This window comes from Pipistrellus kuhlii, unplaced genomic scaffold (assembly GCF_014108245.1).
Source record: "Pipistrellus kuhlii isolate mPipKuh1 unplaced genomic scaffold, mPipKuh1.p scaffold_m20_p_17, whole genome shotgun sequence".
Classification (NCBI taxonomy): domain Eukaryota; kingdom Metazoa; phylum Chordata; class Mammalia; order Chiroptera; family Vespertilionidae; genus Pipistrellus; species Pipistrellus kuhlii.
This window is the reverse complement of record NW_023425482.1, coordinates 4377595-4390025: the sequence shown is the minus strand read 5'-3', so window position 1 is coordinate 4390025 and position 12431 is coordinate 4377595. Positions and strand designations below refer to the sequence as shown.

Sequence of the window (12431 nt, the reverse complement as noted above, 5' to 3'; positions counted from 1 at the left end):
TGTCAGAGCTGAAATTGCACCTCTGCCCCAGAGTAAGGGGTGAGGGGGAAGACACCAAGAGTGCAACTCTGAGCACCTGGGAGGAAGTCACCAAAAATGTTTGCAGAGGCCTTGGGGCACCAAATCGGAGACCCTTTCATAATGACTAAAGCTCCTGACTGTGACTGTTCAACACGGGTAACCAAGTAAACCACAGTCCCTCAGTCAGACCCTCGTCATTTCGTTATCATCTCCTGTAGATGCCATTAAGGGTGCAGTGACAAAGAACGAGCTTTCTCTCCCCACTCCTCAGCTGGGAAGCCCCCGCTGCATTCCTCCACCTGCGTAGTGGCTTCCCTCCTGTCTGAGGCTGTGCTGTTGTCTTGCAGGTGACGGGGCTGGTCCACAAGTGGGCGTGGACTAAAGACGATGTGATCCTTCACGTCCTCCCCCTGCATCATGTCCATGGCGTGGTCAACAAGCTGCTCTGTCCACTCTGGGTGGGAGCCACCTGTGTGATGCTCCCCGAGTTCAATGCCCAGCTGGTAAGTGGGGGACAAGCTTGCACCATGGCCAAATTGGGCACCAGAGGACCAGGCATCTTCCTCTGGTGTAAACTTTGCCAGCAGTTCAAGTTTTCTGTTGCTACCATAACAAATGATCCCAATGTGGGGGTTTGTTACAGCCCAAGTTTATCATCTTACCGCCTGAAAGTCAGTGTCCAGAATGAGTCTTATGGAGCTAAAATCAAGGGGTCAGCAGAGTTGATTCCTTCTGGAGGCTCCAGGGGAGAATCTATTCTCTTCTTGCCTCTTCCAGTTTCTAGAGGCATCACAGTCCTTGCCTTGTGAGTGTGTCACTTCAGCCTCTGCTCCTGTGGTCACCTCTCCCTCTCTTTTAAGGATCCTCTGATCACAGTGGGCCCACCCAGCTACAGGGCCACCTCCTCATCTCAAGATCCTTAGCTTAATCACATCTACAAAGTCCCTTCTGCAACATGAGGTACCACATCCCTGGAGATGAGGACATTTGGGAGCCATTCTTGAGCCAATTTCACTCGCTTTCAGCAGTTCTGGAGCAGATGGTTCAGCTGGGGGCTCTTTATTAGTTTCCTTGATTGTCCCCTTCTCTACACACTGTTCCTTCTGAACATGCCGTGAGGTCACAGGGGAGGCACATGGGGTGTGGCCGTGTGGAGAAGGGCGTGGGAGCGGAGCCCTCACTACTGAGCAGGGCAGAGCCATGAAGGACACTGCTTTGAAGGGGAAAGGATGGATCTGACCTGCCGCTTGACATTTGTGACCTGTGTGCAGCTCCCCTGGAGCCTCTCACACCCTGTCCTGGGAGCCCAGCTCAGCTGTGGGGTGGTTGCTGGCAGGCAGGGCTCTGGGACTCCGTCCCCTCCTTCAGCCTTTGAGCTTGCCTTCATCTTTTTTGTGTTGTATTTTTCAGCTGCAGGACTCTTAATGGTTTACATGGTTTTACAGAAAGTCTGCAGCTTAAGTATGCCCTTCAGGGCACGGTGCTGAGGCACTGTTGGCCTTCAAGTATAAAGACCTACCTGTGGCCTCTTAGCCCAGGGGTCAGGCCACTTCCTGCACTCCCCAACCCCCAACCCCGCTTTCATTGTGGGCCTCTGACTGAGGGCCCTTCCCAGTCTGTGATTCTTAGCACTGCCCCCTCCAGCGGCACTGAAGGGAAGGATGGGGGTGAGGCGTAGGCATCATCCGAGGCTGTTTGTGTAGTAGGATTGACTGGTAAGACGTGGGGATGGCAGCAGATGTGAGAAAAAGCTCACCTCAGGCAGGGGAAGCTTCACCTGACTGTCTGGTAAGCTTGTGCATAAGAATGCACCAGTGCTTTAGGCTCTCCAAGACCCCCTAATTCTCCGTCTACTTGGAGGACCTCCTCCAGACCAAGGGCACATGGGAAGCCTCCTCCTTGTGTAAGTTACTGCCTGCTGCTCCCCCAGCACAGCCCACTCTGCTCCACTGAGGTTTCTCAGGAGCCAGAGCTGTGCTTGTGGGTTCCATCTGTCCACACTTCAGCGCTGGTTGATTATAGGGGCAAAGGAGGGAGAGCTGAGTCTCCAGAATCCCTGTGAGCAGAGGGAGAGCAGGTCCACCCTGACTTGGAGCCCCAGAAAGCCTGGATCAGGAACCTAGCAGCCCAGCCTGTCACTGATGGACTTCTCAAGGGGACTTGCCAGAGTCTGCATTTCCTAGTTCTGCTTCAGGAGCGACGTGAGTGCCCAGTAGGCCTGCAAAGATGTGTCGGGCCAGCACAGTAGTGGAAAACACAAAAATCGAGGAGGCTGTTTCTTCCCCAAACACAGAGACCCTGGAATGAGAAGGAAAAAAGCAGGAAGAAAGCATGGCTGGCCTTCCTCCTGGCTGAGCTGGGACTTTTACCCTTCTCTTCCATCCCCACCATTTTGCTCCAGCTGCATTGGCTGCCCTGCTGTCCATACACTCCATCCTTCCATCTCAGTCAGCACTCTGCCTACCCTCGATTTGCTCACCTGTTCGTAAGTCAGCACTCTACCTACCCTCAGTTTGCTCACCTGTTCATAAGTCTTTGCCCATGCGTCACTCAACAAGGCCCCAGTCACTCTAATCATCACTGCAGCTGTCCTTCCTCCCCACCACCCCCGCCCCAGCCCCCAGACCATCCTGGCCCTGCCTCTGCAATTTATCATAGCACTTACCACCTTAAAGCCCATGGAATCATCTCTCTCCTCCTAGAAGGTCCAGCCCAAAGGCACAGGTTTGCCTTCAGCTCACAGTGTGTCCCCAGGGCCTAGAGTAGGGGTGTCGAACTCAATCAGAGAAGGGGCCAAAATCTAAAATCCAGCCTAAATCGCGGGCCGAATGGTTTACTGAACAGTCATAAACTGTCATTGTGATGGAAACGCAGCGGAGTGCAGTGATGACAGCGCGGTGCGGGCCACAATGCAAGGCCTGGCAGGACGGATTTGGCCCGCGGGCCTTGTGTTTGACACATGTGGCCTAGAGCATCGGAGGATCAGAGTATTAGTGAACAGATGGGTGAATGGATGGTTACCAACATTATAATGGGCTCCTGGGCTTCTCACTTTCCCACTGGCTGTGTGGACCATGAGGACATGCTGCTAGACAGCAGGTTCATACCCCTCTACAAACTGTCTTGCTTTATTTCAGTACTAGAGGCCCGGTGCACAAAATTTATGCACTGGGGTGGGGGGCGGTCACTTGGCCCAGCCTGCACCCTCTTGCAGTCCAGGAGCCCTCGGGGGATGTCTAACTGATGGCATAGGCCGGCAGTCAGACATCCTTAGCACTGCTCCGGAGGCGGGAGAGGCTCCCGCCACTGCTGCAGCGCTCACCAGCTGTGAGCCTGACTTCTGGCTGAGTGGCACTCCCCCTGTGGGAGCACACTGACCACCAGGGGGCAGCTCCTGCATTGAGCATCTGCCCCCTGGTGGCCAGTGCACATCATAGCAATGGTCTTTCCACCGTTCAGTAGATTTGCATATTTGTTTTTTATTATATAGTATCATGACTGGCTGGATTTGTCCATCAGGTATATGGGGAGAAAGTCCCTTAAATCACTTAGGGGAGAGGTTATTTGTTTGATGAAATTTTACTGTATCAACTCCTTTGAAATCAGAGCATAAATAGATACAATGTAACATAATCATCTATATAAAATCTATTATCAGAGTCCCTTAAAACAGTAAACTTCTCTGCAAAGCTCTGGGCTGTGCATGTTCATAAAAGGCCAGGATAGTAGGACTTGGCCTCTTGCGCTCATGGCCTATGGCCTATGGCCATGGATAGTGTGATGCATGGATGTGGGAGATTTCACATGGAAACATGACAAAGAGCCTCATCCTTGGCGAGCAGGAGGCCCCACCGGCCATCCTTGGTGTTCCACCCTCTGAAAAGGTCTGTAGTTTAAAGCTTGATGGAACTGATTTGTTGAATACATACCTAGATGTTGTGAAAATGAGAATACGTTTTGGATAAGTAAGCCCTCAGCAGGAAAGAACCCACAGGTTTTCATATCTGTTCCAAGAGCTCCGGGTTTGGTGTATTCTTTGGCTTCCTGGGTACTCTTCCATCCCTCCACAGGGGCCTGGCAGCGAATGGGTGCCTTAACCACCCAGCAGGGTGCCTTAACCACCGAGCAGCAAATGGGTGCCTTAACCACTGTCTGTCATTAGGATGCTCCTGTCTCCTGGTGAGGTGCTGGGATGAGAGGCCACCAGGGGAACTCACAAGAAGGGTCAAATCTCAGACCTTTGTGGTTTTTTGCCCTAACTTGGGATTTCTCAAAACTGCAGCAGAGATAAATATGGAAACAAGTTTGAAAAAAAGATTGCAACTGCAACCTTGAGTTTCAGAATTTTGTGAATTTAGACATTTATTTTAGCAAAATCCTTTTTCTAAATAATGGGGTTTTGTTTAAGCTTGTAGTTAAGCAGTGGTGTGGGGTGATCAGAAACCTATAGTGGTGTTTAAGTCATAGATCCCAGGATCCTCAGGTCATCCTGCTAACAATGGGGTGGCAGGCTGTCATGTCCTGTGAGGCTGACTGATGAGGTGACAGTGACTTGGAGGACAGTCAAAAAGATGGATGGGCGAACTGCCTGATGTCACCCCTGAAGAACAAAGTCTGGCTGTTGATGAGCTGTCCAGAGTCTCAATTGATTTCTTGTCTCAGATGACTTGGCTCTGGCCAACTTTCTCAGGATCCAGCAGCAGAAGCACTAAATCAGGGACGGACATGGGCTGGCACTCCCTCCTCTGTTGACCTGCTGGGTACCTGCTCAAGGGCAGGGGCTGTGCCATGCCAGCGGCTGGGGAAGCTACCCGTGCATTCTGTTGAGGCCAGCACCTTGCCCAGGACACCATTTCCTATGGTTAAACATGCTGACCTTTGGCCCCAGACAAAGTTCATTCTGTGCTCTGAGAAACTGGATCTTGTTGAAAGGGGGTTCAGACAATGTGTGTATCAAGGTGCAGGGAGAGTTTGGGGAAGAGAAGCAAAGAACATTATGCTACACTGGCCCCATAAATCCAATCACAGAGTGGGGATACTACTGGGCAGGGGTGTTCACACTAAGATCTGCTCTAAAGTGTAGGGTCACTGGGATGGGTGCTCACACTCAGATCTGCTCCACAGTGTGGGGTCACTAGGACAGGGGGTGCTCACACTCAGATCTGCTCCACAGTGTGGGGTCACTGGGATGGGGTGCTCACTCAGATCTGCTCCGCAGTGTGGAGTCAGTAGGATGGGGGCTCATACTCAGATCTGCTCCACAGTGTGGGGTCACTGGGATGGGATGCTCATACTCAGATCTGCTCCACAGTGTGGGGTCACTGGGATGGGGTCCTCACTTAGATCTGCTCCGCAGTGTGGGGTCACTAGGATGGGATGCTCACACTCAGATCTGCTCCACAGTGTGGAGTCAGTAGGATGGGGTGCTCACACTCAGATCTGCTCCACAGTGTGGTGTCACTGGGATGGGATGCTCATACTCAGATCTGTTCCACAGTGTGGGGTCACTAGGACAGAGGGTGCTCATACTCAAATCTGATCTGCTCCACAGTGTGGGGTCACTAGAATGGGGTGCTCACAGTGTGGGTCTCTAGGGCAGGGCGCTCACACCTCAGATACACTCCACAGTGTGGGGTCAGTAGGATGGGGTGCTCACACTCAGATCTGCTCCATAGTGTGGGGTCAATAGGCAGGGGTGCTCCACAATGTGCGGGTCCCTAGGACAGGAGGTGCTCATAGGTCTTAGGAGCTGGGAGGCAGCTATTTGCCCATCTCCAGTCCATTATGGAGTGTCCTTGTTGCCAGATTTTAGCCAGAGCACCTTAAAAACACCAAGAACCCTTTCCTGTGTGTAGTGTAAAGTTACCAAAAATTGGGTGATGGCTTCATGTATGGGAGTTGTTGCTTTAAGCTGGTTCAGTGTTGCAGTTTCTCACCTGCAGTCAGTCCTGTCCTTGCTTTTGCTCGGCATGGCAGTACTGCTGGTTGGGATCTGACCCCAGGTTTCCTGTCCCGCCTGCATAGCAGAGTCACCTTGGGGAGATGGTGAGTAAAAGCGGGGCCTGGAGCCCTCACAGTTGATGCTGGAAGAACCTGGACTACCTGCAGCCTGATTTGGGAACTGTTCTTTGGTCTGCTATGACAGCTCCTATCTGAGCAAGTAGAAGTGTTTTCACAGGTGAAATGCAGGGACTAGAAAGGGATCCCTCAGAGCTATGGTTCTTAAGTTATGAATCTGTCAAACAACATGGAGAAGGAATATTACGTCAGTACAGCCACTGCCCTCCTTACTGACTTGGGTGAATCTAACATGGCGAGGCCTCTCCAGTGGTGGGTTCTGGTGTGGATGTCTCGGTGCTGAGGGGAAGGTATTGTCAGGACTTGATAGTGGTGGAGTCTACGCACAGATCAGCCACACTAAGCACAACCAAGTGGTTCACCTCTAAAAGCACGATGCGTGAGAAGGAAATGGGCCCCCGTGGCTGTTCCTCAGACAGCTCAGCATACCAATACTCTCTGGAAGCCTGAGAGTGTGTAGTGTGTCCACTTGGCCTCACTCCTCCTAGGCCCCACACCTTCCCTGCTGGCAGGTGGCAGCGACCTGCTTTTCTTTATAAGCCAGTGGGAAGTAGGATGCCACACAGAGTTTCCAGCAGCTCTGCATTTTAGAGCTTGGAAGGGACTTGAGGGATTTAGTCACAGTTAATATCACGTTGTGAGAAGACAGAAGCTGAAAGGCTTGGTCAGGGTCATAGCTGCTCCTGGGCCAGTGAGGGTAGCCTGTCTGTGGTTTTGTCCCCGTAGATTTGCTAAGGTCTGGATTTCTAGCACTTTGTTCTCACTGCTGGACCACTGCTTAGTGTGCAGTGATTCTGAGCCATTAGGTTTTATTTCCTCTCTATTCAGCGTAGGAAAAAGTGCAATTGTAGGAAAGGGCTCCTCATGACCACTTTTTTTTAACTCTCCACTTCTCATTTCTATACACATTTATTTCCTACCTACTCAACAATAGAGAAATGGGAGTGGTTTAACATAAATGAACTCCCTCAGTCATACCAAAGGTGGATTGCTTTAACATGAGTAGTTAATATTTCTATCATAAAGTAGAGGTCCAGTGCATGAATTCATGCACTGTTGGGTGTGCCTCGACCTGGCTGGCTATTGGGGCTGGCTTGCCCAGTCCCAGTCGGGGCCCATCAGGGCTGGCTGGCCTGGGGGAGGGACTGCAGAAGGCTAACTATGGGAGTGCACTAACCACCAATTGAGCATCTGCTCCCTGGTGATCATTGCACATCATAGCAACCAGTTGTAAAGGTTGCTTAGGTTTTTATATATATACTACAGGCCTGGTGCATGAAATTTGTGCATGGGTAGGGAGGTGTCTTTCATCTCAGCCTACACTACACCTTCTTCAATCTGGGTCCCCTCTAGGGATGTCCAACTGCCCTCTCACAATCCAGGACTGCTGGCTCCCAACTGCTCACCTGCCTGTCTTCCTGATTGCCCCTAACCGCTTCTGCCTGCCAGCCTGATCACCCCCTAACCACTCCCATGCCAGCCTAATTGATGTCTAACTGCTCCCCTGCTAGCCTGTTTGCCCCCAGCTTCCCTCCTCCACCAGCCTGGTTACCCGTAACTGCCCTCCCCTGCAGGCTTGATCACCCCCAACTGCCCTCCCTTGCATTCCTGGTCTCTCCCAACTGCCCTCCCCTGCTGGCCATCTTGTGTCCACATGGGGGCAGGAACTTTGACCATATGGGGGCAGCCACTATGTGTGTGGGAGTGATGGTCAATCTGCATATTACACCTTTATTAGATAGGATAGAGGCCTGGTGCATGGGTGGGGGCCAGCTGGTTTGCCCTGAATGGTGTCCCGGATCAGGGTGGAGGTTCCCTTGAGGCATGGGGCTGCCTGGGCGAGGGGCCTGTGATGGTTTGCAGGTTGGCCACACCCCTGGTAACCCAAGCCGAAGCCCTGGTATCTGGAATTTATTTACCTTCTACAATTGAAACTTTGTAGCCTGGAGCAGAGCCAAGCCTCCTGCTGGCTCCCTGGCCAGCAGCCATTTCTGTTGGAGTTTATTATCCTTCTATAATTGAAACTCTAGCCTTAAGTAGAGGCCTGGGCAGGCCACGGTGTGCAGAAAGTTTTGCTTCCTCCATTGCTGAGGGCAACCCTAGCCTCCTGCTCTTTCCAGCTCTGTGGCTAACGCCATTTCTGTTTAGATTTGTTTACCTTCTATAATTCAAACTTTGTAGCCTTGAGTGGAAGCTTAGGCCGGCAAGGGCAGGTGGAAATCTTAGCTTCTTCTGTTGCCTGGGAAGCCCAAGCCTCCCTCCTGCTCTCTGTGGCTGTAGCCATCTTGGTTGGGTTTATTTGCATACTCCCTCTGATTGGCTGGTGGGTGTGGCTCATGGGCATGACATGTGGGTGTACTGGAGGTTAATTTGCATAATACTCTTTTATCAGGTAGGATGTTTTAAAAAACTGCCAAACAATACACAAGTGCTGTATTGTCTACATTTGTGCCAACAATGTATGAGCGGCACATTTTCTCCACATCCTCACCAACACTTGTTTGTTTTTAATTATTATTATAGCGGACATAAAGTATCTCATTGTGGTTTTACTTTGTATTTCCCTAATGATTAATGATATTGAGCATTTTCATGGTCTTATTTGCATCCGTAGGTCTTTAATGAACTATATATTCAGATCTTTGGCCCATTTAAAAAAAAATCCTTTTTCTTTTTATGTCTTCTTGTGAGTCATAAGTGTTCTTTACAGATTCTGGATCCAAGTCCTTTATCAAATGTATGGTTTTTAAATATTTTCTCCCAATATGGCTTGTCTTTTTATTTTTTAATGGTATTTTTTTAAAACATACATGTTTTTTAATTTGATGAAATCTATTTTTCTTTTGCTCATTGAAGTGACTTGGGTCCTTTGTCAAAAATCAGTTGGCCATCAATGTATTGGTTTATTTCTGGACCCTTGTCTGTTCCATTGATCGTTGTGTCCCATCTTACTCCAGCATAACACTGTGTTGATTACTGTTGCTTTAAAGTAAATTTTGGCGTGGGAAGTCGGAGTCCTCCACCTTTATTCTTCCTTTCCACATTTGTTTTAACTCCTCTGGCTCCTTTGCATATCCATGTAAATAGTAGAGTCAGCTTGTCAATTTCTGCAAAACAGTTTGCTAGGGCTTGGGGGAGAAATGTGTAAAGCTGTAGCTCAATTTGGGGAGAATTGCCATCTTAGCAATATTGAGTCTTCTGATCCATAGGCATGGAGTATCTCTCCATTTATTTAGCTCTTCTCTCTTTTCCTCTTCTAGGACCTTAGTTATAGTATGTCAGATTGTTTCATGTTGTCCCACACATAACTCATGCTCTCTTTTTCTTTTCTTTGTTGTTTGTACTTCAGTTTAGATTATTTCCATTCACTCATGTTTCACTTCTTTTATCTTCTGCTGCATCTAGTCTCTTAAGTCTATCCACTGAATTCTTAATTTCAGGTAATATATTTTCCAGTATTATAATGGTTCTTTTTTGCAATTCTACTTCTGTGATGAAATCCTTGATTATCCCTCATTTTGCTCACTTTTTCTTCTAAATTCATTAGCCTATTTATTATAATCATTTTGAATTTCTTGTCAGATAATTACAACATTTATGTCTTCTAAGAGTCTGCTTCTATTGACTCCCCCTGGCCTCCTTGATCATGGGTCACATTTTTCTCTTTCCTTACCTGCTTTAATAATTTGGAGGGATGCCAGCCATTGTCTTTAAAAGAATTTATTCCCACTCGCGCCCCCCCTTCCCCCCCCAGAGGACTGTTCTTTTCCTCTGTCTAAAACAGCTAAATTGAGGAGCTAATTACTATCATCCAGTCAGGGATTGGGATGGGTTGGGGGTGGACTACAGCATTAGTTTCCATTTATCCCAGGTTTCAAATGACTTAGGAGAGAGCTCTGTCTGCGGTCAGTCTACTGGGCTCCCAGCACCAGGAACTCTCTGCTGTCCATCCTGACCATGGGCTTGCACAGCGATGCTGCGGTGAGAGAACCACAGAGTGAGCTTAACATGCCATCTTTTCTTTTTTTCTTCTTTTTATCCTCACCCAAGGATATGTTTTTATTGATTTGAGAGAGAGAGGAAGAGAGAAACATTGATCAGTTGCCTCCTGTGCACACCCTGACTAAGGATTGAACTTGCAACTTAGGTATATATGCCCTGACCTTTTGTTGTATGGGACAATACTTCAACCAGCTGAGCCACCTGGCAGGGCACACCAGCTTTTCTTAGAGAGTAGGGGTAACACACAAGCACTTCACCTGGTGAGAAACTTGAAGCATCTTTATATTAAAACAAGAAACATTAATTGCAGAGTAAACTACAAAATTCACTTGACTTTTTCAATAAACAGAAGATGTCATCCATTCAACATCTGTCACATGCTCATTTATGCCAGGTACTGTGCTGACTCTCAGGCTCACTGGTGGCCACTTGGAAGAGTCTCAGGGGCCAGGGGCCACATATCTCCTGATGGAAAATTGAGGCTGAAACCTTATCTGTCTCTGGATTTCTTTCTCAATCCTCTCCCTCCTTACAGGTCACTCTGAAGACGAGATACAAGTGTCCCTGGCACAGGGCCATTTCCAAGGGAATTGCCAGAGGCATTTTCATCCCATAAAAGTGAGATGCCCTTTTAGGTGGGAGCTACTTACAGACGCTTTAACGCTTCAGAAAAGGAGAGCACTCCATTAAGAACACCGTCCCTGAGACCAGAGGCATTCGTACATTTGGCATGTTTTCCAGTCCTTTTGCCATGTGTTTCCTTTTTTCTTTTTTAGGTTTGGGAAAAGTTCTTAAGTTCTGAGACTCCGCGGATTAATGTGTTTATGGCAGTGCCTACAATATACTCCAAATTGATGGATTATTATGATAAGCATTTTACCCAACCGCACGTCCAGGATTTCGTGCGTGCCATTTGTGAAGAAAAGATCAGGTAAATGAAAACAGTTAATCTTCCCATCCAGAAAGTATTAGATATCAGCAAGTAAGACTTACAGTTCTTCTAAGATTTAGGAAGCAGTGTTTCCCACTTTGTTTAAAATACACATCTACATATTTAAACCTACATTTTCTATATATCTGAGTGTATTCTGTATCTATGTGTCTATCCTATCCTTCAGTAGGTCTATCTATATGTGTATCTCTATCTGTATTCTATCCATCTTTGTCTGTCTGTCTGTCTTGTGGCAGAGTTTGAAGGACGAGGATTAGGACAGTGAACTGACCATCTTGCTTTCATCCTTTCTGACCCACATTTGCATGCCCCCCAGCTCCCGCTGTATCATTTCTATCCAGCACTCTGTGGCCCTTTGAAACTCTTCCTGCTGGGGCCCATCACACTTTTCCTGACAGAAGTGCATCAAGACTTTTGGGTCTTTCGGTGGCAAGAATTGTGCTCTGCACTCTCGTAGGAGCTGGTGGATGTGGGAGGCTCCTCTCCCTGTTACACTGAAGAGGGACCCACTCATAGTGCACTGAATTGGCAGCTTGGTGGGTTTTCACAGACCCGATAGACACATGTTGCAGACAGACACGACAAGCTATGTCTGTGGTGTGCACAACCTCTCAACACCTCAGTGAGTGAGCTACCAGGCAAACATGAATTTTTAATTCCAATGTATTTGTGTGTGTGTGTTTCTGTGGCCTCTGGGCCGCTCTGTGCATCTGATTCCTAGTCCTTAAGAACAAAGGAAGGGCAACTTTGTTTCCCTAAGAGAGTTCTGGATTATCTAAGACAAATATTTGATAATGTTATGATTTTGCTCCCACCATTCCTTTGCTCCTCTTCTATTAAGACATTTTTGTGGAACTACAAAAATGTCTGATGTTGCCTGCTACCTGTCACCTAATGGCCCATCCTCTCACAAGCCATTGTGGGGTTGGGCAGCTATTGATGGAGGTGTCCATTGCTCAGCCACCAGTACAAAAGTAGGATTAGGAGCACCCAACCCCATAGAGCTCATGGCAGAAATGATACTAGAGAGGGGAAACCGGGGTGATTTCTGGTGACAGAGGTCCTGGGACCTCCCCTGTTTAGGCTCATGGTGGGGGAGGTACTTGTGAGTTGTACACTTTGTGAGGAAACAGAGCAGTTGTTTCTTCTCTAGCTTGAACTAGAACCAAAAACTTCTTCCTTTCCCTACATAATGCTTACATGACATGCTACCCACCAGAGTGGTAGGAGCTCTCAGATGTTAAATAATGTCATTGTCACCATCTGCAATTCCATGTGCAGGACCTCCGTACGTCCCTTAGCCGTGGACTGTCTCCTCTCATCTATCCCTCTTACCCCTCAGACTTGGTAGCAGTTTACCCATAATCTAAATTCTGTC

General features: G+C 48.5%; 1 protein-coding gene across 1 annotated transcript in view; it reads left to right on the top strand.

Moving 5' to 3' along the window:
• ACSF3 (acyl-CoA synthetase family member 3) overlaps positions 1–12431 on the top strand; it is a 64877-nt gene that overhangs the window by 8447 nt on the left and 43999 nt on the right. Inside the window, exons 3-4 of the mRNA XM_036440892.2 lie at positions 369–524; positions 10878–11032. Coding sequence (XP_036296785.1) covers positions 369–524; positions 10878–11032 — 311 coding nt within the window. The remainder of the gene's footprint in view (positions 1–368; positions 525–10877; positions 11033–12431) is intronic.